The sequence below is a fragment of the Eucalyptus grandis genome, chromosome 3, assembly GCF_016545825.1.
Source record: "Eucalyptus grandis isolate ANBG69807.140 chromosome 3, ASM1654582v1, whole genome shotgun sequence".
Lineage (NCBI taxonomy): Eukaryota > Viridiplantae > Streptophyta > Magnoliopsida > Myrtales > Myrtaceae > Eucalyptus > Eucalyptus grandis.
The window spans coordinates 44,827,105-44,853,511 of record NC_052614.1 but is presented as its reverse complement, the minus strand read 5'-3'; the positions used below and the strand labels follow the sequence as shown (position 1 = coordinate 44,853,511).

General features: G+C 39.1%; 1 protein-coding gene across 2 annotated transcripts; it reads left to right on the top strand.

Moving 5' to 3' along the window:
* The first annotated feature begins 18,675 nt into the window (after positions 1-18,675).
* On the top strand, positions 18,676-23,190 carry LOC104439129. Of its 2 annotated transcripts, XM_039308525.1 has the most exons (3): positions 18,676-18,781; positions 20,433-20,551; positions 21,015-23,190. In XM_039308525.1, exon 3 carries the CDS (start codon positions 21,092-21,094, stop codon positions 21,953-21,955), a length of 864 nt encoding a protein of 287 aa, XP_039164459.1. In that variant the 5' UTR covers positions 18,676-18,781; positions 20,433-20,551; positions 21,015-21,091; the 3' UTR covers positions 21,956-23,190. The 2 variants fall into 2 exon arrangements, with proteins under 2 accessions (XP_039164459.1, XP_010050541.2); XM_010052239.3 differs by lacking the exon at positions 18,676-18,781 and having other exon boundaries at positions 20,174-20,551.
* The last annotated feature ends 3,217 nt before the right edge of the window (positions 23,191-26,407 follow it).

The following is a 26,407-nucleotide window of genomic DNA, read 5'->3' as shown; positions in this document are numbered from 1 at the left end:
ATTACAGAAAATTCACGGAGTCGCCAAAGGTCAAGCTATTCTTCCATGAAACAGTTTACTAACTTGAATAACTACTCCTATACTTTCGAAATTCTAACATCCAGCATCACAACTCAAGCATCTCCAACATCCGTTACACTTCATACACAACCACAACAAGCAAAGTGTAGATCAATGGACTCTCACTTGCCTTAAGTTCACGCAAACACAGCAAGCAAACGGCGACTCGGGGACTTCCGGCGCGGCTCAATTGACGGCGGGGCTAGGCGGCGTCGACGGAGGCAGCTGGCGCACGCACGGCAGGGCTGGTCTTCTTCTTCCCTGACCGAAGCACCTTCACTCCCGCTCAAACTCTCCTCTTCTCTCTTTCTCTAGGCTTTCTCTCTCTCTCGCGTGAAGACCCTCTCTCTCTCTCGGTTGTTGCCTCGTCCATTCCACCCCCCTCTCTCTCTTTTTCTTTCTTTCACCCTCATGATTAGCTAGTAATCATGAGGTTTGCATGGGAATGGACACTTGTAGAGTCCCTCTCGCCACTTGTAATTCTTCATGCAAAGAGGGGTGGCCTTAATGGGCCGGGCTTGGGCCAGCCTTGGTCGACCGAATGGGGGAATGGTGGGCTGGTTTTGGGCTGGTTCGGCCTTAAGAAATCAGCCCACACCTTCTCCTAATAATCCACCTTAATCCCCACTTATAATTACTTAATTTCAAATATTCACATGGCCATAAAATGTTGCAACATTAATCAATGGTAATCCAACTTATAAAGTACATTGTCAAGAATAGAAAATTTCTCATCAATTCATCCTTTAGTACAATCCTTGATCGCACATAGACATAGGATAGATTTCCAACAAAACAATTGTCCATTAAATGCTCGGCCTTGTTTAATTGTAATCCATTAGTCTAATGACCATAATATAGTCCGATGGCGCTTCCATCACTTATTCATGGGTCATGGTGTATCCAGGGGTTGTTATAAAATTTTAGGATGCCACAGAAAATGTGGGATCACACAATATAAATAAAATTCTCCCACTTGATCATACGGATTATCTAACCAAATCCATGAAAAACTTTATGTTTAAAGAAAAGAAACACAACACATGGATCATGGCGACATGTCCTCTAAAAGTGAGTAATATCTTCCATATATCATAATATATCTTATTTCTTTAATGTCAGCCTATATATGACAACACATCTTAATGAATAAACCCTATATTTATTCCAAAATCAAGAATAAATGTTATTCTCGTAAATAAATAGCAACTTGTGTACACCAAAAATTGAGAATCAACATTACAACAAAATAAGAGTTTCATACAATAAAAATCGTTCATATGACAACAAATCACATGATGGGACCTATTCTCATACTAGTTACATGATCCTTATACTTCATCGGTAGTATGCTTTTAGTTAAATGATCAGTTATCATCAATTCAGTGCTAACGTGTTCAATAACCACTTTATTCTCCTTAACATGTTTCCTTATGGCTAAATACTTGATGTTGATATTCTTACCTTAACTGCTACTTTTGGCATTTTAAGTCATAAAAGCCATAGCTGAATTGTCACAATATATTTTTAATGGCCTAGAAATAGAATCAACAATTATAAGCCCAGTAATGAAACTCTTCAACCATACACCATGTGAGGTAGCCTTAAAATAAGAAATGAACTCAGTCTCCATATTGGAAGTAGCAGTCAAAGTTTGCTTTGCACTTCTCCATGACACGGCTCCGCCAACTAACATAAAAATGTATCTAGACGTTGATTTTCGTGAATCGACGTAGCCCGCGAAATCCGCATCCGCATAACCGACTACTTCCAAGTTGTCGGTCCGTCTATACATAAATATGTACCCTTTGGTACCTTGAAGGTATCTCATCACTTTCTTTGTAGCTTTACAGTAGTCCATACTTGGATTACTCTAATATATTCTCAACATTCCTGCAATAAAAGCGATGTCAAGTTGAGTGTAAACATGAGCATACATCAAGCTTCCGACAATAGAAGTATATGGAATGTTATTCATTTGTTCCATTTCTAGATCGTTCTTCGGGCATTGGTTCAAATTGAACTTGTCACCATTCACGATGGGTGCTATACTTTGTGAACAATTTTTCATCCGAAATCTCTCTAGGACCTTATTAATATATGTTTCTTGAGATAGTCCTAAAATTCCTTGAGGTCTATCTCCATGGATCTTAATGCCAATGCCATAAAATGCCTCACCCATATTCTTCATGTCAAAACTCTTAGAGAGAAATTGTTTCACTTCATGTAGCAACCCCTTATCATTGGTTGCAGGTAGAACATCATCCACATATAGCACAAGGAAATAAATTTTGCTCCTATTGACCTTTTAATATATACATTGATTCATGACTTTCTCTACAAAATCGAATGAAGAGATAACATCATGGAACCTTAAGTACCATTGACGCGATGCTTGTTTCAAGCCATATATAGATTTTTTAAGCTTGCACATCAAATGCTCACATTTACTAGAGAAGAATCATTTAGGTTGTTTCATGTAAATCTCATCCTTTAGTTCTCCGTTGAGGAACGCCATTTTCACGTCCATCTAATGTCATTTCATATCAAAATGGGCAACAAATGCCAAAACAATACGAAGAGAATCTTTCTTAGATATAGGAGAAAAAGTCTCGGTGTAATCGATTCATTCCTTTTGAGTGAATCCTTTGACAACAAGTTTAGTTTTATATATTTCAATATTACCTAATGAATCATTCTTAGTTTTGAAGACCCATTTACAACCAATGACCTTCGCACCATCAGGCAACTCAACCAAATCCTATACTTCGTTAGATGCCATAGAACTTATCTCTTCTTTCATGGCATTGTACCACAAATTGGATTTATCACTATCCATGGCTTGTAAAAACGTTTCAAGATCATTCTCAGCTTCAATATTGTAGTCAGATTCTTGTAAATACACAATATAATCACTAGGAATTGCAGATTTCTTTATTCTAGTAGATCTTCTTAATGTTGCATCAACATTCTCCTGAGGAACGTGTTACTCAATCGGTTGTTCAATAGTTTTTGGTAATTGCTGAACAACTGGATTTGCTAAATCAATATCAACAGGTTGTGGAACTTCAACGATTGGTTGTTCAATAGTCGATTGAACTGATGGGGCATTATGAGCAGCAACCAACCTTAAACTTGAGGTGGAATGTTGAGTGTATGAATGATTTTTCTTAGGAACAAGGTCTCTCGATCGATCGCTCTCACTAATCAAGTCATTTTCAAGAAATTTAACATTTCTTCATTTCACGATTCTAGTGATGTGAGATGGACAATAAGATTGTATCCCTTGGACCTTTCGGCATATCCGATGAAATACCCACTTATGGTCCTTGGGTCCAACTTATTTTCTTGTTGATTATAAACTCACTTCAGACGGGCATCTCCAAATGCGTAGATGTTGCAAACTCGGTTTCCAATCTTTATATAACTCAAAATGTGTCTTTGGGACAGCCTTGGTCGAAACTCGGTTTAGTATGTACACAGTCGTCTTAAGTGCTTCATTCCACAAGAACTTAGGAAGTTTGGAGCCGCTAAGCATACTCCGCACCATGTCCAATAAAGTTCGGTTTCTTCTTTTCACTACACCGTTTTGGTCCGGAGAACCAAGTATAGGATATTGGGCAATTATCCCATGCTATTAAAGAAACTTTGCAAATGGACTAGGTGCTTGTCCATTTTCAGTGTATCTACCATAGAATTCTCCACATCTATCTGATTTCATAATCTTAATTTATTTACCACATTGTTTCTCTACTTCTGCCTTAAATACCTTAAAGGTATCTAATGCTTCATGCTTATTATGAATCAAGTAGAGATATATGTAACGTGAGTAATCATCTATGAAAGAGATGAAGTATTTTTGACCACACAAGTCCATATCCGAACTACAAATATCTGTATGTATGATTTCTAATATTTATGTACTCCTCTTGACACATTTCTTTGTCTTGTTGATCTGCTTACTCTTTATGTAGTCCACACAAGTATCACAATTAGTAAAATTTAAAGTACTGAGTACTTCATCATTTACCAATTGCTTAATTATTTTTATGGAGATATGTCACAATCTCCGGTGCCACAACATAGAGGAATCTTCTTTCACAACACATCGTTTCATACCAGCGTTATCATGAACATGCATCGCATTATAATAGACATTGTCTTGTAAATTAATTCAAAAAAGACCATTAGACAAAGTACCACTTCTAGCAATTTCATATTTAAACAATAAACAAAAGTTTGAATCTGAAAAATTAAAACAGTAGCCCAAAGGTACGAATCTTGAAATTGAAATTAAGTTTCTAGAGAAACTAGGAACATTAAAGGTCCTTTCCAAATTCAAAACAAAGTCATTATTGAGAACTAGTCTGCATGTCCCAATAGCTTCCACATGCAAACACATCTTGTTTCCTGAATATAGATGCTTTGTTCACTTCCCACTGGGTTCCTATGGTTTCGAAAACCTTGCAAGGAATTTGAAATGTGAATTGTAGATCCAAAATCAATCCATCAAGTGTTGTGACTCACATTAGCCATATTAGATTCATAACAAATACAAGAGATTTGATTACCTTTCTTTTCAAGCTATGCTTTAAATCTAACGCAATCCTTTTTTATATGCCCATTCTTTTTACAAAAGAAACATTTAGATTCTTTCTTAATGTCAGCTTGGGGAAGTATCTTACATTTTCCATTATGCTTGCCATAGCCCTTATTCTTTTCTTGTGTTGCCAAATGAGCACTTTCTCCTAATTCCATATTCAGTCTTTCTTCCTCTTAAACACACATGGTCATGAGTTCATTAATTGACCATTTATTCTTATGTGTGTTGTAAGAGATCTTGAAAGGTGCATACTATTGCGGGAGAGTGTTCAGAATATAATACACAAGAAAGGATTCAGATATCTTAACCTCAAGGTTCTTAAGCTGAGCCACAATGTCCCTCATTTGCATGATGTGCTCACGCACACCTCTAATACTAGTGAGCTTCAATGATGAAAACTTCATAATTAGGATCATGGCATGCACCTTCTCAGAAGTGTCGAATTGTGCATCAATGGCCTCTAATAAAGCCTTAGCATTGATATGCTGAGCAACCGAACCCCGAATACTATGAGATATTTTAGCCCTTATAAATATCACACAAATGCGGTTGGACCGCTCCCATTGGTTATAAAGAGCTATCTTAGTTGCAGTGCTCAAATCAGTAGGAGCAGGTGGTCCGTCTTTCCTTATAGCATAGTCAATGTCCATCCACCCTAATTGAAGAAGTATTAACTCCTTCCAAACTTTATAGTTCTCACCATTCAATATGGGAACATCACACTTTAATTCAGAGAAAGTTACAGGTTGCAAAATTGCATATCAAATAATTATGCTTATGTAACAAAATTTTACCAATGTAAACATGTCACAAATATGAATCACATAACATAAAAACTGTTTGTGGGCTTAGTTTTTAATTTAAATAGATTCATAATTGCATCATGAAGAAACTACCATATTATATACATTTTCTTAATTCCTGTGGGTAAATTAAGAAAAATAATATGATATTTCATCATAATTAATCATATTAATATAATGAAAATTCATGTGGGATAAAATTTGTCATATTAATATAGTTAATTACAATCAACGTATATTTCTAAATATGACCTAGAGGCTCTTAATATATAATTTAATTAATGAAAGATGCTGTGGCCACTCTTTAATTAATTAAATATATGGATCATTAGACATTTAATTTCATGCATAAAATATTCATAAAAAAGCATGAAAGGAGAAAATAGTAAATAAATTCACAAATGGGCAGAACAGTAAATAAATTGGCCAAGGGCAAGATTGTAAAATTGCAGAAAGGGCACAATGGAAAATTTTAAAATGGCGTAGGGGTAAAAGGGTAAAAAAGCGCTGTGGGGAAGTCAGGCACGTAATGAACACGCGCCTGCAACCGGCGGGCGCGTGGCCTGCACATGCGCTATCCACCGCTCAGGCACGCACTTGCAATTGCTGCAGGTAGTTCCGCGCACATAGGCCCACTTGCCAATAGTTTGCACGCGTGTGACCTTGCATGGTCCGTGGGTTCCATGCGCCTACAACTGCAGTGCGTTCGTGAAGCCCATGCGCCTTCTCCCTCGTGCACAGAACCCTTTTTCTTCATGATTTTCACTGTTCCACTGCGATTTCACGAGTTGTTTCTTCTTCAACAGCCCATCTAAGACACAAATAAATAATGGGTTTTGGAGACCATGTCGGCACAATCACATGGGTCTAAGTTTCGGCAAAAATGAGCAAGAAATTGGCCCCAAATCAAACAAAAATTTCCCAAAACGCAAACCCTAAAACACCACGACTTCCGCCGCCCGATTAGCCTCCGGTGAACATTGATATGCCGAAATAACTCATGGCTAATGTTCCTCATGGCAGTGCGACCGTACGGGTCCAAATTCGAGTAGTGGGTTGCTGGATTTTGCCCAGAATTAGCGAGTTTCTCTCTTGGCCTTAAAATATCGAGTTACTGTTCATATTCAAAAAGGCCCAAAAATGCACCAAAAATTTGACAAAAACAAGGCAAAGGCACTAAACTTGCTTTGATACCAAATGTTAGAATGAAAAAAATCAAATTCTAAAACCAAGATCGATTATAGACAAACCTCCAGCCATTGTTCGGATTCACATTCGTTGAAAAATCCTAAAAAATTCAAAGAAATATTGGGCACACTCTACTAACCCAATTCCCTTACATACTGATTGTGTATTCCAAAATTGAGAGGGTTTGTGATAGACCTTGTGATCACCCCTAAAAATGAACGATTGTTCCTTTTATATACCGTCTCCCATCAAGACAGTTATCAAATTGACAGTTGTCACAAAAAGGTACAAAGCGTGGAAACACTACATGTTGAATAATCACCACTTTAAAGAGAAAATGTGAGTCTGAAAATGTGGGATCACACAATATAAATAACATTTCCGACATAAAACTTCTGCTAATGTGTGACATCTTGAAATTCGACCTCGTTTCGATAAAGTGAAATGGGCATTTCGTTGACGTGCCTATGGTCCTTTTTCTCTGAGTTGATCACTCACGAGTTAACTAACCTATTGGGTGAAGCCGTTAAGGAATGTATCTACCGTAAAATCCCTAAAAGCTACCTAATTAGTTGGATTGGGCTAAAATCACGTCTGATCGATTATAACCATGAAATTTAAATTGGTTTCGGGAATCGAATATTTGAGCGTGTCACAATTCATTTTTAGGACTGTCTCATCGTCTGTCAAATTATCAACAAGTCCAAAATTTCGGAAAAGAAATTATCGAAGGAAAATTGAAGACCGAAAGAAAATAGAAAGGGAATGAGAAAAGAAAAAAGTAAGAATAATGATATTATTTTGTTATTTCTTTCTCTCCTCTCTCTTCTTTCCTCTCTCTCTCTCTCTCTTTCTCTTTTCCCTCGTGCGGAACCCCCTTCACCGATCGCCCCCTCCTCTGCCGGTCCAACTTTACCTCCCCCACCTTTTTGACTTTTCAAACTTATCCTCTCTCTCTCTCTCTCTCTCTCTCTTATCTCTTCTTCTTCTCTCTCTTCCTTGACAATCTCTCTCTCCCCTCACCATTCGAAGAAGATGGAAGTAGAAATAGAGACAGCCATCACCGAGGGAAAACAACGGAGAAGCTCACCGTCGCCGCCCGTGCTTCGCGGCTCACCGCTCGCCTTTGCCTCTCCCTCACGCCCCTCAGCCGTCACCGCCCTCCTTCTCTTCCTCTCTGGTCGTGCGAAGCTAGCGGATAGAAGCAGTAGCTCGCCAAAGACCGGACCAGCCGCCCGTCGTCGTCGCACCGAAGCCGAACCTCCACCCCTGCGACGCCTGCCCGCGCAACGCCGCGCACTCCGCCGCCTCACGCCTGCGCCTGCTGTCCCCACCGTGCGACTCCAGCCCTTGTTCTGCCTCTGCCCAGCCTTGTTCAGCCAGCTCAAGCCGCGGCCCAACCCCCTCTAGCCACCATCCGGCCTCACCGAAGCTTCGTCCGCTCTCCCGACCCCTTGCCGCCCCCAACCATCTATGTTTCTCTCTGTTTTGCAACCAAACCAGCAACCCGCCGAGTGGGTTTCCAGCTGTTCGGGCTCGCTTAGGTGTTTCCGGCCCCGGACCTGAGCCGTACTTTGGGGTTTATCATTCCTCGTGTCTTCCCCGTCAAATTGATCCGATTTTCACGCGATTCTGGTGAGTAATCTCACTAATACTTGTTTAATGGGCTAATTATGCTTAATGGTTGTTTAGTTTTATTTAATTAGGTTTAAGTGGTTAGATTAGTGTTTATTATTTAATTGTGATGCAAATTAGACAAATTGAATGTGATTTAGTAAGTAGACATGATCTACTATTTATTGAGAGTAGCTCGGGATTTTTTCTGACCCTTTATCGCTTCAATTTGACAATTCGGGCCTAAGTGAAATTTTTGGTATTTAAATATTATTTTTCGGAATTTAATTAATTATTTATTTATTTTCTGAAAATTCGACTAGGATGGCTAGTGACCGAATATTATGCTGATGACCGTGGTGAAGTTCGTTTATTTAATCGGGCTTTATTTTGAGCCAAATTGAATTTTTAATATTAATTATTTAATTTTCAAAATGAATTAATTATTTATTTATTTTTCGGAAATTAAGGTTGAGATGGCCGACGACCAAATCTCGTGTTGATTGTGTGCAGTCTGTTTATTTAATTGAGCTCTACGTTGCATGGAATTAAATAAATTGTGATATTTTAGGGATTTACCCTAAATTGTTTGAAATTGAGTGGGAGTGCTTGATTTACTAGTAGTTGGCCGAGTATGTTTATTTAGCATTTATAATGCTTGGTTGAGTTATAAAGTAAGTAGAATCGTGAGAGTGAATCGGGAATACTCTGGGCTTGAACCGATCAAACACGGTGTATGGGCCTACGTGGTTCGGTGATTTGGGATATCACTAGCGAAAACGGCGCCTTAAAGAACACACGTATCGGTCTAGTATATACATTATTGTGGACCTACGTGGTTCGGTGATTGAGATATCACTAGTGAAAACGGCGCCTTAAAGAATGCACGTATCGGTCTAGTACTCATATTGTTATAGGCATGTATGGTTCGGTAATTAAAAACATCACTGGCGTAAACGACGCCTTAAAGAACACATGCACTTGTCTGTTAAACACATTGTCATAGGCATGTGTGGTTCGGTAATTAAGGATATCACTGGTGAAAACAGTGCCTTAAAAAACGCACACAATTGTCTATTGAGTACATAGTTATAGGCATGTGTGGTTCGGTGACTAAGCATGTCACTGGCGAAAATGACGCCTTAATGAACACACACAATTGTCTAGTGGATAAGTTACCTTGGCGAACTTGACGCCCGAGAGTATTAATGTGGCTCTGTGACCGAGTGCCCGATGGAAGATTATATGGTGTGGAATCAATGACCTAGAATGGTCTGTCTGACATGTAATCGACTAGTTCGATTGATCAATGATTTGATTAGATTGTCATGATTTGATTGATTGTTCGTTATGACTTATGAAGTGTTCGTATATAACCTTGAATTGCAGGTTGAGACTGAGACCAAGGTAAGTTCTCTGACTCGTGCTGTGCTTAGACAACCAAGTAGTGTATTGGTTCCCTAATTGAGTCTTAGTAGAGTAGAACTCGCTGAGATGTAGTCTCATCCCGGTTGTGGGACAACATTTCAGGATCCCGATTAGGAGCTAAGGAGGAGAAATCTAAGAATGAGAACTCTGAAGTGAAACCTGAGGAGAAGGATTTTTGGAAGAAGAAGATAATATCGAGAAGGATCTTGAGTACGACCTGGATGGACTGAGATTCTATCTTCTTTTGTAAACTCCATTTTGATGTGAATAGAGTTAGAGTAAAAAGTTGTGAATAGTTGTGAAGTACTCTGGTTTATGTCATGTATAAATGTTTGGTTGTGGATTTCAATATGAAAGATATGGTCCATTTTTCTATCACATTGTTTTATTGTCTGGAGATTTAGAATTGCTTCCGCATGAGCTTAATTAATGAAAGGGTCGGCGATACATAATCCTGGGATATCGCATTTTAAAATCGACCAAGTAGAAGGATGTGTGCGTGCTCGAGAATTGGGGCATGACATAATGATTTTGAGTTCATTTGACAAATCCTATTAAACATATTAAAATTGCACCATTTTTCTTGAAGTGATCCTCATCAATACCCGAGGTCAGCGCTAGAGTTAACATTTTGCCCAATCCAAGAGCTAAAGTGCAGGAAACAACGAGAATCACACGTGACCTTAAAGATAGACACGGAATCTGCGGGCATAGTAATGTACATATTAAGCCAAACAAAAGAGGAAACAGCCTTAGACGATTGCAAGCAAATAATCAAATTCCCATTTCTTTTTGCCCTTTTTATTACCAAGCCTTTCTTTTTCTTACTTAACAAATGGAGATTCCACAAACGGTTAATTGCTAGTAAGTGTTAAGGGAGATTCCACAAACGGTTAATTGCTAGTAAGTGTTAAGATACAAGTGCTCTGCTAGGTAAGAGAGAACGTCACCTATTCCAGGTACTTGTTCCTTCCCAATGTTTGCTGGGAAAATTATCTCTGTTGCTTTTACCTGCTTCTGTTTCTTCAATTTTTCCGACTTCGGGGTCGCGTCTTCTGAATAATCCTTCTGGGTATCATCAGTCCTTAGAGTTCAGGTGTGGCGACGCTAGTCTTGTATTGCCTTGCACCTCTTTCTTTCCTGTTACTTTAGTTAGCTTGAATTTGTTTGTTGCGCTTACTAATCCATAATATTTCCTGAAAAAAAAAAAAAAAAAAAAAGGTTTGCATACTTTCTGTGCTTTGGATGTTTGGGCAAGTGACATCATACTTTAATTTGTTAGTCAGTACACTTAACCACACTCTCTACAATATACAGCCCATGTTTAGTTTCGTTTTCGCTGTTCGTTTTTTTTATTCATGAAATAGATTGACATTTCTCTGCTCCTTCGCAACCTGTCAATTTTGACATTTGAAGATTGCTAGGTTCGGAAAGGTGTGACGGAGATGGTATTGAATGCAATCTTTCCTTTGTGAAAGGGATTTAAGAAACATGCAGGTTGTGAAATATGGTAGGGTAACGGGAATTATTTTCAGAGTTGTAAAACCACTTCTACTTGAACATCCAAGAGCAATTGCACCTAAAGTCATCTATTGTAATGCTATATAAGTATTTTGGTGCACATAGTAGAAGGCCATTGGGATATTGACGTGTGGCCCTCTCAAGGAGTGACTAATCTTTTCCATCACCTTTCCCAAAGCTTACAAGTGATAGAATTACCAAAAATATGAACTAAGAAAAGCCCCAGTTCAAGAAGTCCCAGACCCAAAGTAAGGATTAGTTTCGTTCAAGACTAAATACTGGGGCTGTACAGGAGAACCTGCCAAATATGATAGGATAGATTTCAAAGTATTATAACTCGCAGGGTAGAATCGAATTAATTTTGGAACAAGTGAGTATAATGTAGGTACTACCCTAAACCAAACATCGTGTACCCTTGCATAATATATTTTTAAATGTTTAAATATGCTTTTAATTATTCATGGCTTGGTCTTTTTCTTTATGAAATTTTTTCATATTTAGATGTGTGAAAACTCTAATTGATCAATAGATTTCAACCTCGTTTGAAAAACAATTATCCAACTCTCTGTCTCTCACACGCACGTTAGTGAGGGTGTGTGACGAGTTTGGCTATGTCTGCTCTAATAAATTTTCATCCATGTTCTTTATAGACCATGATGGGTTTTCATCTCAACTCATGGATTGTGATGATAGATAGAAGCTGATTTTGTCTATTTAACTTTTACTTTTGATGTTTTTAACGTTTTTGGATTATGTTATTATTAGACATGTACATATATTTTAACATGTAATCTTCTCTCTCTCTCTCTCTCTCAATGTTGAATGTTCAATGTGTTAGTAGACAATTTTTGTTCAATGCAAAATATTTGAGTACAAGGTATTTTAGAACCTGTGGAGCCAACAAGTCATGGGTTCCACGGTGATACCAAAAGAGCGCGTAGTGTACTAAATACTCCGGTAATGCCTTTCCTCTACCTTTTCCCTTTTTCCTTTTTTAAACTACTTTGGAAAGATAATAATGAAAGGTAGAGACAGAATAAACTTAAAAGCCACCATCTAAAGAATTTGTCGAGAATTCACCATTAGAGAACTTCAACAGAATGTGGAGCCTAATAAAAAGAAAAGCCCAAAACGGAATTATTCGGTTAGGCAACTAATTCATCATATGTTCCAAAGCAAAAAAGATCAAACTTTTGAGCAGTCTCCCTACAAATGGCTCATTTTGGGATAGCTCTGTTAAAAACGATATTTCATTTCTTTTTTCTCAAATAAAAATTATATTGAAGAGTGATTTACCAAACATTAATTTCTTCAATATGCGGATCTTGCAAAAGATTGCAATGGAGATTTATATCCTTTAAATGATTAAAAGTACTCGAGATAATCACCTTTCAAAATTATGTATGTTTTTACTGAAGCACGAAAAATTATGTGAATGGCCAAAAAGCTGTTACCGTTTATGTCTTTTTGGTGCTTTCATGATTGCCTCACCAAGAATATGACACCCGGTCCATTATTGGGTTCACACCTGCTCCAGTAAAAATTGGATAAAACTCAAAAGTACAAAAATGTACTTTTGCTGGGAAAATAATTGTTTTCTCTTTAAAAATAAGAATTTTAATTTCTGCAAAAATTATATGTAACTAAAGATTTATCTTATAACCATTTCAAATATGCAAGAAAAATACAATGAAAACCTTATATTAGATTTTTCTTTTGTACTTACCATTTCCAAAGTAAGTATTTACGGTGATAAACCCAAGTGGAAGATCAATAATTCCGCTTCCCCAAGCCCATGGCACATGGTCCATTTTTTATAAGAGTGGTGAAAACTTACTAGATCCAAGAAAGCAAAGCTAAAAATAGAAAATGTCATTATTTTTTATATGTAATTGGGAAATTTACTTGGAGTAGGTCATTCTTTCCTTTAGTTATTAGTCATTTTAGAACTGGTTGAGTACATCACCAAAAATAAAAAAAAAAAAAGTAGGAGGTGTAAGCTAAAATAAAAAATTGCAAAAGAAAATACAGTCTATAACTCTGCGAAGTGACTTCTCATTTGATGAACACGGAGAGAAATGGGCAGGAAGGCAATCATGAAGTGACTTTTTCTTTGCTCGAGTCACTTTGAATCATGACACCTCCTCTTTGAATTTGAATTGACTTTTAAGTTTTTTTTTTCGTTTAACGTAAAATGTTCTGGGCTACTGGATCTTTATTTGTTTTAAAAACAAAATTCCCGACACTTTCACAACATTTATTGGGTAATTTCTTGGTTTACCTATAATTTTTTTCTGAATTCTTTTTAAAATTTTGACAGAAAATAAGAATACTTTTTACTTTCGTTGGAAGTGTAAACAAACAGGTTTCAGAGAAAAAAAGAAACAAAAATATTTGCTTGTGCTCTCAACGAAGTAGATAAATTCTTATAATGGTTAGATAATCGGATGATGAAATTATCAAAAAGAATTGGGAAAAAGTCGCGAAAACCCTAAACTTTTAAACCGTGACACATTTACCCCCATCAAGGGCATTTTTGTCTTTTTATTCTTTTTTCCTTTTTTTTTTTTCTTTTTTTCTTCTTCTTCCCTCCGTCGGCCATGGCGGAGCCGGCGGAGGAAGCCGGCGTCCGGCGGGCCCTCGCCCGACGCCGGCGAGGGCGGCCCTCGCCCGACGCCGGCGAGGGCCGCGTTAGCCCGAGGCCGACGAGGGTGACCCTCGCGATGCCGGCGAGGGCAGCCCTCGCCGGACACCGGCTTCCCTTCGCCGGCCAGCCGGCGGAGGGAAGAGAGAAAAAAAGAATTTAAAAAATTTAAAAAGTAAAAAAAAATTAAAAATTTTAAAAATGAAAAGACCAAATGCCCTCTAATTTTAGGGTAAATGTGTCACATAACGAAAGTTCGGGGTTTTTCACGTCAAAAAAAGTTTGGGGAAATGTGTCACGGTTGGCAAAGTTCGGGGTTTTTCACGTAAAAAAAAAAAAAAAGTTTGAGGTAAATATGTCACTTTGAGCAAAGTTCAAGGTTTTTCGTGGCGTTTTCCCAAAAGAATTTTAACTGCATTGTGAATCTTCCTTTCTAGTTCTTGGTAACTTATAACGCCTGACGGTCATTGTTATTAACAAGTGAAGCACGGAGAATTCAAGAAAATATTTTTCTTCAGTTCATATCTTGTTTGTAAAGGTCTACGCATGTTCTGTTTGATCCATGTGTATCATGACGCATATGATGCATCCAATACAGACCAAATGTATGCATTTATGCAGTTTTGTGCAAGCTCTTAGTAGTTATTCTTCAGAAGAAATATGCAAATTTTCCTCACTCGGACATTTGCATTGATGTCTAGTGAGCACACCTGAACGAAGCTGCCATGAGTTTGATCAGTTGGATTTCCTCGATAATCAACACCGTGTTGCCGCTGTTAAAAAGCCTGTGGGCGGATTGGGGGATTCAGTTCTTGGTTGCTGCAAGCCTTGCCTGCGAGATTGTTCTCACAATATTAGGCAGCCGTCAGAAATATATGACGTCCATTTTAGCTAGACTCATCATCTGGGCCACCTACTTGCTCCTTTCTTACATTGCGACAATCGCGCTGGGCAAACTTACTATGGTCCGCTTCCATTTTCTAGAATTTCCAGTTGATCCTGAAAAGTAGAAGAAAGAAGAAAACATTTTCAGGTAACAATGCAGTGTTTGGAAGAAGGCTATTGACTCCACCTATAAATAGGCATGTAAGTTTATCATTTGAGGAGAGTGAGAGGTAAACCGTCCACCTTGTGTGTGAGGGAAATACCTCCACCGTGTGAGAGGTCCACCTTGTGTGGGAAAACCCTCCATCATGACTATCTCTATCAAACTATTTCATCGGTCCTATACTTTAGCATGACTTGCACAACATCACTAATCAAAAACTAGCATTCATAACTAAAACCATGCAGTCCATTTTGGAAGATAACCAGCTGGGATTGAGACAGGTTCTGAACATTGGAGCTACGGTTGTCATTATAGTTTGGATTGTCATTCGTTGTTGGGACAGGTCGTCCCTGGTCTCATGGCTGTACATCCCCTTGTTCCTGGTTGGAATCATGAAGTCAGCGGGTGGGTCTGGGCTCTCTATTCCGTGTATGATGAGGACTCAAGCGTGACCGCTGAGGACGTGAAAGAAGAAGCCAGCATTCAGCGAGTGTTCGAAGCATTCCCCCCCACGGATGAGAAGTTCGACTCCGTGAAGGATATCTTGAAGGCCTACTTTCGATTTGACTGTCTAAAGCCCCACCTCGTGAACTGGCTGTACCACCCGCTGTTCATATCCCACGATTCGATGTCTATCGACAGTAACACTGCACACCGCTCTTTCACCATGACAGAGATGGAGTTGGACTTCATGTTCGATGTGCTCTACACTAAAGCGCCGATTCTGTACACCAAATTCGGCCTCATAGGCCGCTTCTTTGGCTTCTTGTGCTTGGTGTCTGCCTTGTGTGGATTCGCTGTGATCTTCAAGAATGCCTTCTTGATCGATATGTTCATCACCTACACCTACGTATTACTGATGGCTGTCACATCTCTTGAGCTTTATCAAATCATGATGCTGGCGTTTTCGGATTGGGCGGTGGTGAAGATGTGTATGAACCTTGAGGTTCCGCTCGTATGAAGGCTCCTTCCATTTCTAGCCAATTGGTGCATGAAGCAGAAAAGATGGTCGAGGTCGATAGGGCAGCTCAATTTGTTAGACCGCCACCTCTTATACGAAGGCTGGTGGAAGCCTGTCGGCATGGTTCTTGATTGGTTTGGCAAAAGGGAGATCTTCAGGAAGTACTGGTCACACTCACGCCAGACCATCCCCTCGTGCCTCAAGACCCTGGTGGTTGGAAAGATAACGGAGCTAGAGGAGAAACGACAACTCCTGCCCTTCACGGAAAGAGGTAAGTGGACACTCGAGACTCACGGCATCCAAGAGAATCAAACACTGAGCGATAGCATCACAGCCGAATTCGATAAGACCATCATTATCTGGCACATTGTGACAGAAATCTTGTATTTAGTGGAAAGCAAGAAGTCCGATGCTTGTGCAGGAAGCAAACTCCTATCAGATTACATGATTTACCTCCTGGCTCTACAACCTTACATGTTGTCCCTCACCACTGCTGACATCACACTGGAGCATACTTGTCGTGCATTAAGGCCTTTCTTGAGGGACCGAGACCATAGCCAAGCAATTAGCGAATTGTTGTCCACAGATGGAAACGTCATTGACCCCGTGGACTGGCACATGCTGTTGGAAGTGCAGAAGCTCGTGGTTGACCTGAGGACGATGGACAACAAGTGGGAGCTCATCAGCAGCATCTGGGTGGAGATACTGTGCTGTTCAGCGTACAACTGTCAAGCGTATTACCATGCCAAGCTACTGAGAAGAGGAGGTGAGCTCATCACTCATGTGTGGCTCCTCTTGGCTCACAAGACGAACAAGTACCGTTCGAGCATCCCAGAGCATTATAATGATCCTGCCGCCTCGACCGAATATTCCCCCTTGGAGAAAGGTTCTTCTTCATGCTTCCAAGGATTTTCAGGAGGAGAGAAGCTAAAACTATATACATGCGGCATCTTCATGGGTGATTGAATTAGTCATGTTAAAATATATAAATATTAACCTATAGTTGGCTTTGTCATTTGATATTAGACTAGGGATTTTGAGTTTAAATCTTTTTAGATTCCTTATTTATATCACTCATTATATATTTTCCTTGCTTTATATGTGAGGTTTTGTGGGACTACAGTCAACTATTTTAATAATTTAAACTGTTAAATAAATGAGTAATTTAATATTTTCTCCTATATATATAAGTAGCTTATGCATGTACATCTATAATATGTTTGCTTTCCTCTAGTATTGCTCACAAAATTTGTTGAGAGGCTCATCAAATTGATTAGATAAATGCGGTTACTTGATGAAGTTAATGATATCATGTAAATTCACTTGATCGCCTAATCTAGTTGGATCAAGCACTAAGAAACAATATATTTTTCTTCCTTATACTTTCATGCTTTTTGTGATTTAGTCATTTTACTTTGGGATAAGTGCATTAGAATTTCTAAAAATTGTTGGAAAAGTGCAATTGTGTTTTAAAATTCCAAAAGATGCAATCATAAACAAAAACTTGTTAAATAGGAAAGACATGTGGCGCTGATGTGGTGTCCACCAAGCTCCACATCGGAAAAAAAAATTAAATATTTAAATGAAAAAAGAGGATGAAGCTCAAGCGGTCATGGCTGCGAGCTCGAGGAAACTCCAGCTTGCCATGGCCTAAAACTACTAAACATATTAACTAATCAAACGGGAATAAAAAATTAGAATTATGGCATGTTTGGATGGTTACTAAACAAGCCCCAAGTATCCGAGAATTGCTCATCTTTTTGCGTTAGTTAGAGACCATAAGGCTTGGGAGTCGTCAAAGGAGAGGGTATAATCAGTTTCGGGCTAAGCCAAATAGACGAGGAAAAATTAGTAGAATAGTTATTAAAGAGTGTATAGATAATGTTCAAGACATTTAGTCAATAGAGAAATTGGAGTAGAAAATTATCTAAAAAGTTATAAACTTATTGTATGCCTGGCAATTCAATTCTAAAATATTTAATTTGAGCAATTTAGTTATAGTAGTGGTCCTAGGGTTCTTTGTGGTAATCACAAGTTTGATATCCACTAAATATTAGGATAGTTTTTTAATATAATTCATTTGGGTAATTGGGTAATTTTAGTTGGAAATTGTTGGTGTGGCAATTCAGTTGGTGCTAGCTTTTTATGTGGCAAGGCTGGATGGGTGGCGGTTATATATATTAATTTTCTTTTCTTTCTTTTCTCTTTCCTTGTTTTTCCATTCATCTTCTTCCAACCATTAGTTGCCAGGGCTTCAGCAATCGCAGGTGAGGGCATCATGACCCTCGCCCAGCCGGATCCGTGTGAGGGCCGGACCTCCTCTCCTCCATAGGTGGCTGTCCGTACTGGCTTGATCACAAGGTCCTGCTTTCTCTGCCGGTGGTGGCGTTCAATCCCCGGGAGTTCAGGGAGGGTCTCGAATGTGCTGTTTGCCTCCCTGAGCTGGTTCAGGGAGAGAGCTAGGATCTTGACCAAATGCAATCACAGGTTTCACGTGGATTGCATTGACATGCGGTTCCAATCGCTTTCCACTTGCCCTCTTTGTAGGAAATGGGTTGGTCTCGGTTCAGATTGTTCGAAGTCCATTGATATTCATGATGATTTGGAAGAATATAATGGCGACAGTCAACCTATGGAAGAGAATTTATCCGTTGGGATGCACTCCACAGAATCTCAGAACTTTCCTACAGGAATGTTGTTATGGGGTTATATAATGCAGATTGGCTCTGGGGGTACTTGTTTAGAAAGAAGGCGGTTCTTCTTCTTCTTCAGCGACTTCGCAGTCATCATCATCTTCTGCTGCATTTCCTAGTGCTAGGCCTGCGATGGTGGTTATTAACATGCCAAGGCAGAAGAGTGAGAATCCCATGCTTGGATCTGGTCAGGGCCGATGCTTCTTTTATTAATCATGGTAAGTTTTGTTTATTAGTTATTGGAATAGTTCTTTTCTTGGTTATATTTGGCATTGTCATTTTTATATAATAATCTAATCTTAGTTCTTGTCATTAGAATCCATAGTCAACATGAATCATCTTCAATATCTTACATTCCATTCAATTAAAGTTTCAATTTCCATACCTTATTTGTTGCTTTAATTTTATAAATTCACCACTAAGTACTAATTTTCTTCGTTGTAAATCAAAACAAAAATTAAAAATTCTATGCGACGTTGAAAGCCAACTTTTTAGCATCTTATAGTAAAAATAGCAATTTTATTCAAATAGCTTATACATATAAAGAGTATAAAGTGGGTTAACTAGGTGGATATAGTTTTTCATAGGTTGAATTAAATGCAAAAGTGTTTTAGTAAATGGATTGGGTTCGATATGAGTCAAGTACAAGTCAAGTTGGGTAACCAAATTTGCATTGCATGTAAATCAGTCAAAACGGGTTAAATTGGTCAATTTGAGTTAGACCATTTTTATGCAACCCAAATCCGAATTGATTCCCCCATCTGACGGTCCTAGGTATGGCTTGCATGACGAATTCAAAGTAGCATGACCGCTTGTAGCCGGACTTATGCACTATATGATTCAAACCAGAAGTAAAACACTTAAACTTCACCCACTAGGTCTTCTGGTTTTATTCACTGCTTAAGCTTTTGATACCGTAAAGAAAACATAAGAAGCACAAAGCGCAAAAACTTTAACTATCTAAGAAATTAGAAAAAGATATAATAAAACAATTATGGATCTGTTCCTTTGAATGAAAGAACTTTTCCGGGAATTAGTTTTCCAAACTTTCATGTGTTTAATTTGTTGAAAATGATTAGTCAACATTAAAACCATTTACAGTCAAAGAAAATATACATGTTTAAAGTTAGGAAAATAAATTTCTTAATTTGAAAAGGGGAAAGTTTTTTTTTCCTTGAAAATAATTTCCACTACATGCATTTTCCTTTATTATACAATTCTCCCTAAACAAACACACCCAAAGAATTTATATAGTTAAATTAATAACGTTTCTAAAAATTCCTATGAATACATTTCGATATAAATAGTAGGAATATCCACTCGATATATCTCTATTTGAGATCCTACTTTTACTATTAAAGAATCAGAAGCTACAATATACTTAAATACACTAAAGGATAAAAAGGTAGAAAAACGATTAGTTTATTTTAGGATGCTTTAAGAAATGGAGTCGAATGAAGATATATTTTAAAATTTGGGCAATAGTGTAATTATGGTAATTTGTACGTAGTTACGGTGTACCGATTTGATCCTAGGAAGTTGAGACTTGATAAAGAAAATTTGAAAGTTTAGGGATTAGATTGTATAATTTGCAATAGTTTAGTGACTTTGTGGTGATTCTTATCCCAAAAGTCTAACATGTAATTCTTTGCATAACTCAATCAGAGTTTAAAATTGGGTGCAAGAATCACATGCTGTATTCCTCGAGAATTCATCGACCGAATAATGTAAAGTTAAAAAGTCTTGCACATGGCTGGTCGCTGGCAAACGCCCAACAAAGAGAAAAAGAATCACAGATTAAAGGCACAAGTAAGTAATCAGTTCTCTGCTTTCTCCATCCTTTTAAAATCTCTCTCATCTTCTCTTCAGAATTGGATAAACTAAGCTTTCCCACAAGGGTCAGGAGCACAGACACATTCAGTACCATTTCTCTTCTCAGCAGGAACCTAATTTGGCAGCATCTTGGGAGTCACCCAGCATTAGTAAAGGTTTCGATTTCTTGCCAGACTACTTCCTACCTCTATTTTTCCAGAAAGTTCATGATCTTGTCATTAGTTTCTTGTCTCTTTGAACATTTCTCTGTTCTGGCAGTGTGTTTGAATACGAGTCGCTTCTTTGAATGTCCTTCTGTGGTCTGCCATCTCATCAAGCATATCAATGCCGTACATCAGTTATAGCAAAACTAGTAACTATTGCTTCTAGACTTCTGAAACTTCTTTATCTTTTTTTCTTCTTTTTTAGTGAGATCTGCTCCTGCAGGACAGCAACACGTAATTAATCTCATTCAAACTAATGAAAGATTTAGACCAGTGCTAGGATCCCAAAACTTTAACTGAACATATTGAATGAATGTAACAAGTTTAGAGATTCATATTTAAGTCTTTACAATGAGTCCAAGGTGGTTTATGCATTCTCATCTTTTCGAGTTTGGCTTGCATTTTTATTTCTCAGAGAGAACAGCAGAAGACTTAAAATCCCCATGAAAAAAGGCCAATCTGATAGCATCCATAGTCGGTGCACTATGGCCAATGTTCACAGATTTATGGGAAGATTGGGGCGTCCAATGGCTGGTCACTATGAGCCTTACATGCCAGATCACCCTTGCCATCCTCGGCAGCCGCCGGAGGTACATGACCTCAATCACCGTCAGATACATCATCCTCGTCACCTACTTGCTCTCTTCTTACATTGCGACCATCGCCCTTGGCGAGCTCACTGTTCTCCAGATCAACTATCCTGATCGACCAGACTACATTACTGAGGTCGAGGGGTTGCTGGCACCGTTGCTCTTGATGCAGCTTGGGAACCCCGACTCCATAACCGCATATTCAGTCGAGGACAACCGGCTCAGCATCCGGCAGATGCTGAATTTGTTTGTCAGGGTCGTTTTTGTCGTCTGGATCCTGATTCGCTGCTGGGACAGCGCATCCCCCATTCCATTTTTGTACTTCCCCTTGTTTGCTGCTGGGATCATCCGATCCGCGGCGACAGTGTGGGCCCTCAAGTCCGTTTACTGGGAGAGGTCGAGCATATCAGTGAAGGATGTCTTCGATGAGGAAACTGTCAGCAAGTTCTTCAACAAGTTCGACAGGCTCAGATTGTCGAAGGAGCAAAAGATCATCTTGAAGGCGTACTATCGGTTTGAATGCTTGAAGCCACACATTGTAAACTGGCTATACCACCCCGAGTCGCTATCTAAATCTCAGTTAAATGTAGATCGTGATTTAGCCTTCATCACAACTGAGGTCGAACTTGGATTCATGTATGACGTACTTTACACCAAGCAACCCATTCTCTATAAACCACTTGGTCTTATCGGTCGCTTCACTAGCTTTTTCTGTCTAGTCTCGGCCTTGTGTGGATTTGCTGTTATTTCAAGAATATCTTCTTGATAGACATGTACATCGCCTACACTTACGTATTATTGATGGGAGTCACCGCCCTAGAAGGTTACCAAATTGTTCGGCAACCTTTTTCGCCATGGGCGATCGTGGTGATGAGCCATCATCAAAGAAATTGCCCTGTGTTGACAAGGCTGTTGAATTTCTTAGTTGAAAGGTATATGAAGCGGAAAAGGTGGTCAAACTCAGTCGGGCAACTCAACTTGTTGGATGATCGCCTGTACGAGTGGCCATGGTCTATCGGAAGGATACTCAAACCACTGGGCAAAAAAGAGGTGACCTTGCGAAGGTATTGGATACACTCTCGCCCGAAAATCCCCTGCTCTCTCAAGGAATTGGTGGTGGAGAATATTGAAAAGTTCAATGCGATCAGACGCGGAAAGCCCTTCACAGAACGCGGGGACTGGACGCTTAAAGCTCACGAACTCAGTGGCGATGTGAAGTGGACACAGGGAGCCCTTGAAGTGTTGGAAAAGAACATCTCGACAACATTTGACAAGAGCATCATCGTTTGGCACGTGGCAACTAACATCTGCCTCCTTTCAGAGCCTGATGATTCTCCGAACTGTAAAGGAAGCGATCTGCTATCCAATTACATGATATACCTTCTAGCACTGCGACCCTACATGTTGTCACTAACGACTGCCGACATCACATTGGAGCATGCTTGCGCCATTTGAAGCCATTTCTCAGGTACAGAGACCGCGATGAGGCCTTCAAGACATTGTCGTCAGAAGAGAATGTGCTCGAAGCCTCCCTGGATCAGATGGGAACCGTAATCACCAGGGAGTGGCACGTGCTGTTGGACGCACAGGAATTGGCTGCGGCACTGAAGGGCAAGGACAACAAGTGGCAGATCATAAGCAGCATTTGGATGGAGCTGTTGTGCTATGCTGCATATAATTGTCAAGTTTACCATCATGCGAAACAGTTGCGGCGAGGCGGAGAGCTTATAACTCATGTTTGGCTGCTCTTGATGCACGAGACTGATAAGTACACCCACACTCCCTAGACCAAGCCCACCGAAGAAACCAAGGGATAGTCGCAAAGTGAGTCATGATCCTAGGATTGGTCATGGTCTGCACCTGATTGTAGTGTGTGCGTGCGCACGCGAGCGTGTGGGCGTGTTTCTCTCTTTTTCTTTCTTGATAAGAGGTGCTTTCTCAATAAGATCACTGTATTCACATTCAGCTTGGAGACTAGTCAATGAAGCATAGTGATATATGTATTGGATGTAGATCAAATATATTTCGAAAGGCTAGTTTTCTTTACACTAACTTGCTCCCTCATTGCTTGGAAAGTAGCTTAATTTTTTTGAAACCAGTATTGACTAGGATTGTGTTTTGTTTATTAACTTGTCTACTGTCAGGTATATATTTACGATCGCTGGAGTTTTGAAATTGAAGATGAAGTTCGTAGCGATCAAGGATGATATTTCGAGATTATTCCTGCAAAAACCATGGGCAGATTTGTATTAGCTTTTGACTGCTGAGTAAAACCCATTTGTAGACCCAAGAGAGAAGTGATTGACAAGGTGTGGAGTGCCCTTTTGTAAAATCTTGGGTGTATCTGTCATATTGGCGTACCTGTAGACATAGTTTTGGTCGTGCACGGCAGCAGATTCTATTTGTGCAGCATAGCAGTGTTCGCATTCTTAACTAAACTATTCGAGTTCAGCCTAAACGTCTCGTTAGAATTGGAAGAGTGGACGTAGGTACATCAAGCTAGAATGCCATTTGTCTTTCCCATGAACTCTTTTATTATTGCTTGGAGTTGGTTTTGCAAAATTAGCTTGCTTTTAACAAGAATCAAATTGTTCCTTTCTTGATTGCCTAGTTGGGTCTAAGACATGATATTTCAACCTTTTAAGTAAATCTAATTTTCCATAATAACTCCAAATAATAGTTTTGCGGACAATATAGTTCATACGGTATTCTTTTGCGGACCATTTTATTCACATTTCTCTAGTATTCCAAAAAAGTTGCAGAGTAATTTATTTCCTCAAATTACAATTGTATTTTTCAGCTATCTTATCCAACTAATACTATCATTTTACTTTCTAAAAATCCGGATATATTCAGATAAAAGACTGGATAGACTGTTCTGATATAAGGATGGGAAAAAAATACCCCTAATTATATCTGAGAAAGTTAGGAAAGATAAAGGAACGGAAAAAAAAAATAAAGGAAAATAAAAACTACTGTTTCTGCTCTCCACCCAGCAGTGCCATGGCACTGCAATGTATGGTGGTCGACACTTGTTGGCCGCTAACCTCAAGCACCCACCACGCAGAGTTCGCACCCCTTAGGCAGCCGTTCGCCTAAGAGTTTTCCTATCTTCCTCGCGCGGGTTGCAAGATCCGGCCCCCGTGGACCAGCGTTACTGCCACCTTGTTTTGGTTACCACCTAGGAATGGTCACCCTACGGCGATAGTGACCACCACATGTTGCCGCCACCAATCGCGAGTGAAACCTGTTCCCGTGTTGTGGTGGTTGGCTCTGACCACCTCGGAAAAGGCGACCACCTTGCATGGAGTTCGTCGTTGGTGGTAAATGGCAACCACCATGGATGGTGGCTATTTTGTGTAAGGATGTAAAGGGGTCGGGTCGGGTTGGGTTTTCGTGATACCCGACCCAACCCGAAATCCTATAGAGGCGCGATTGACCCGACCAGACTCGACTCGCCCAACACCCAAATATCATATAACCCAAGAGAATGGGTTGGGCTGGTGTCGATCGGACGGGCTCAAATATAGGGTCTCATCCCCATCATGCTCGTGCAAAGAGAGAGAGAGAGAGAGAGAGAGAGATTTGGTTGTGGTCTAAAGGTGTTGAAAAGCTCACACTAGCACGGCCCGACCCAACTCCAACCCTAACAACACCAACATCTAAGAATCCCTATCCAAATAAAACTAAGCCCTGCCCACCAAAATACCCTAAACTTTAGGGTCGGGTTGGGCCAACTTGGTTTTTTTTTTTAATTTTTTTTAATTTTGTGTACACAGTAGAATAGGATTTTCTTTTAATAAGTTATTTGTTGATTTTGTATAATGTATGTTGTAAAATAAGAGCCCAAATAGAAGAAAAAATGAGAATTAAAAGAGGCCCAGCCACTTCAACCCAAATAAAGCTTTAAAAAGACTCCTTGTTCTTCTTCAAGCACCACTTGTTAACTAGAGAAGGGAGACGATCCAGAAACAAGAAAGGGAAAGAGCTCCACTGAGAAACAAGAGAGAAATCGTGGTGGTTATTTGGACAATATCGATTGATGCCGATTGATGGAGGAATACGTCTTTTACCATGCGATTGGTGATAGTGTCTCGCTGTCTTTATCTTTTACAAGTTGGACATTCGTTCTAGGAGTCAAAACTATTGCCCTAGTTGTGTTGGCTTTGCGGTGACAGTCTGGCTGAGTTCGAGCTGTCCAATAGTGATATTAGGTCCTTCACATCACTAGGAACTTGTAAGATTTTACAGATTGCGATTTGGACTTTCCGTTCAAGAGAAATCAATTTTTTGAAATCCTTGGTAAATGCTGAACAGTAACTCGACCAGCAGCATTTGGTGCCGAATTTGTCGATTGCCGACTAGATTTTGGGCCGGCCAAGCTTAGGGTCTTTATATACTTCGAAAGGACTTTCTTTTGACAGTAAGTACACTTGAATTTGAGTTTTTTAGATAGATATGGTGCAAGAAAGTTTGTCGTGCGAGTAATCATTTGTCATGCGAGTGGGCGTTGCTTGCGTTAGAGCATATTTGCTGCGATTGGCCATTCTAGATATCTTTTTCTGTTGGATATTTCAACAGTTTTGAAATATTGAAAATTATTAATTTTTATAACAGTTTTTTACCATTATCAATTTGTAATGATTCTTGTTTGCTATTAATAAAAAACAATTTTGTAATGTTTTATAATGGTTATTTAACGGTCATGTAACAACCGGCTTTCTAATGATTTATAATGTTGGATTTATTTTATAACATTTATACAACGGTCATCTTCTTCAATAGATATCAATTTATGGTAATTGTTTCTTAACGGCTCTCTCTAATTTTACCTATAAATTACTTCTTCGAACATAATTGGAAAGAGAAATCGATATTTCAAAATCATAATATCTTTGTTTCTTTATTCCTATTTTTCTTATGTATATTTCTTTTCATTGCTGGGTTATACACATAACATTGTTTCTTTTTTCTTTTAATATTTAGTGTGGAGTATAAGAGAAAGTCCATTGTATCTTAGGAGGATAGCCGCTAGAGCCTTGTGCATCGAGTTCCATATTCTGAGGAGTGAAATTATTTTTAAGGATAGTACTTGCACCCCTCAGACAATTCATTTTATTTTCTAATTATTTTCGATGTATTTCCAATCATCATCATCATCATCATTATTTATTTTTTCATGTATTCTAATATTTTTTAAACATTGTTGGCCCATAGT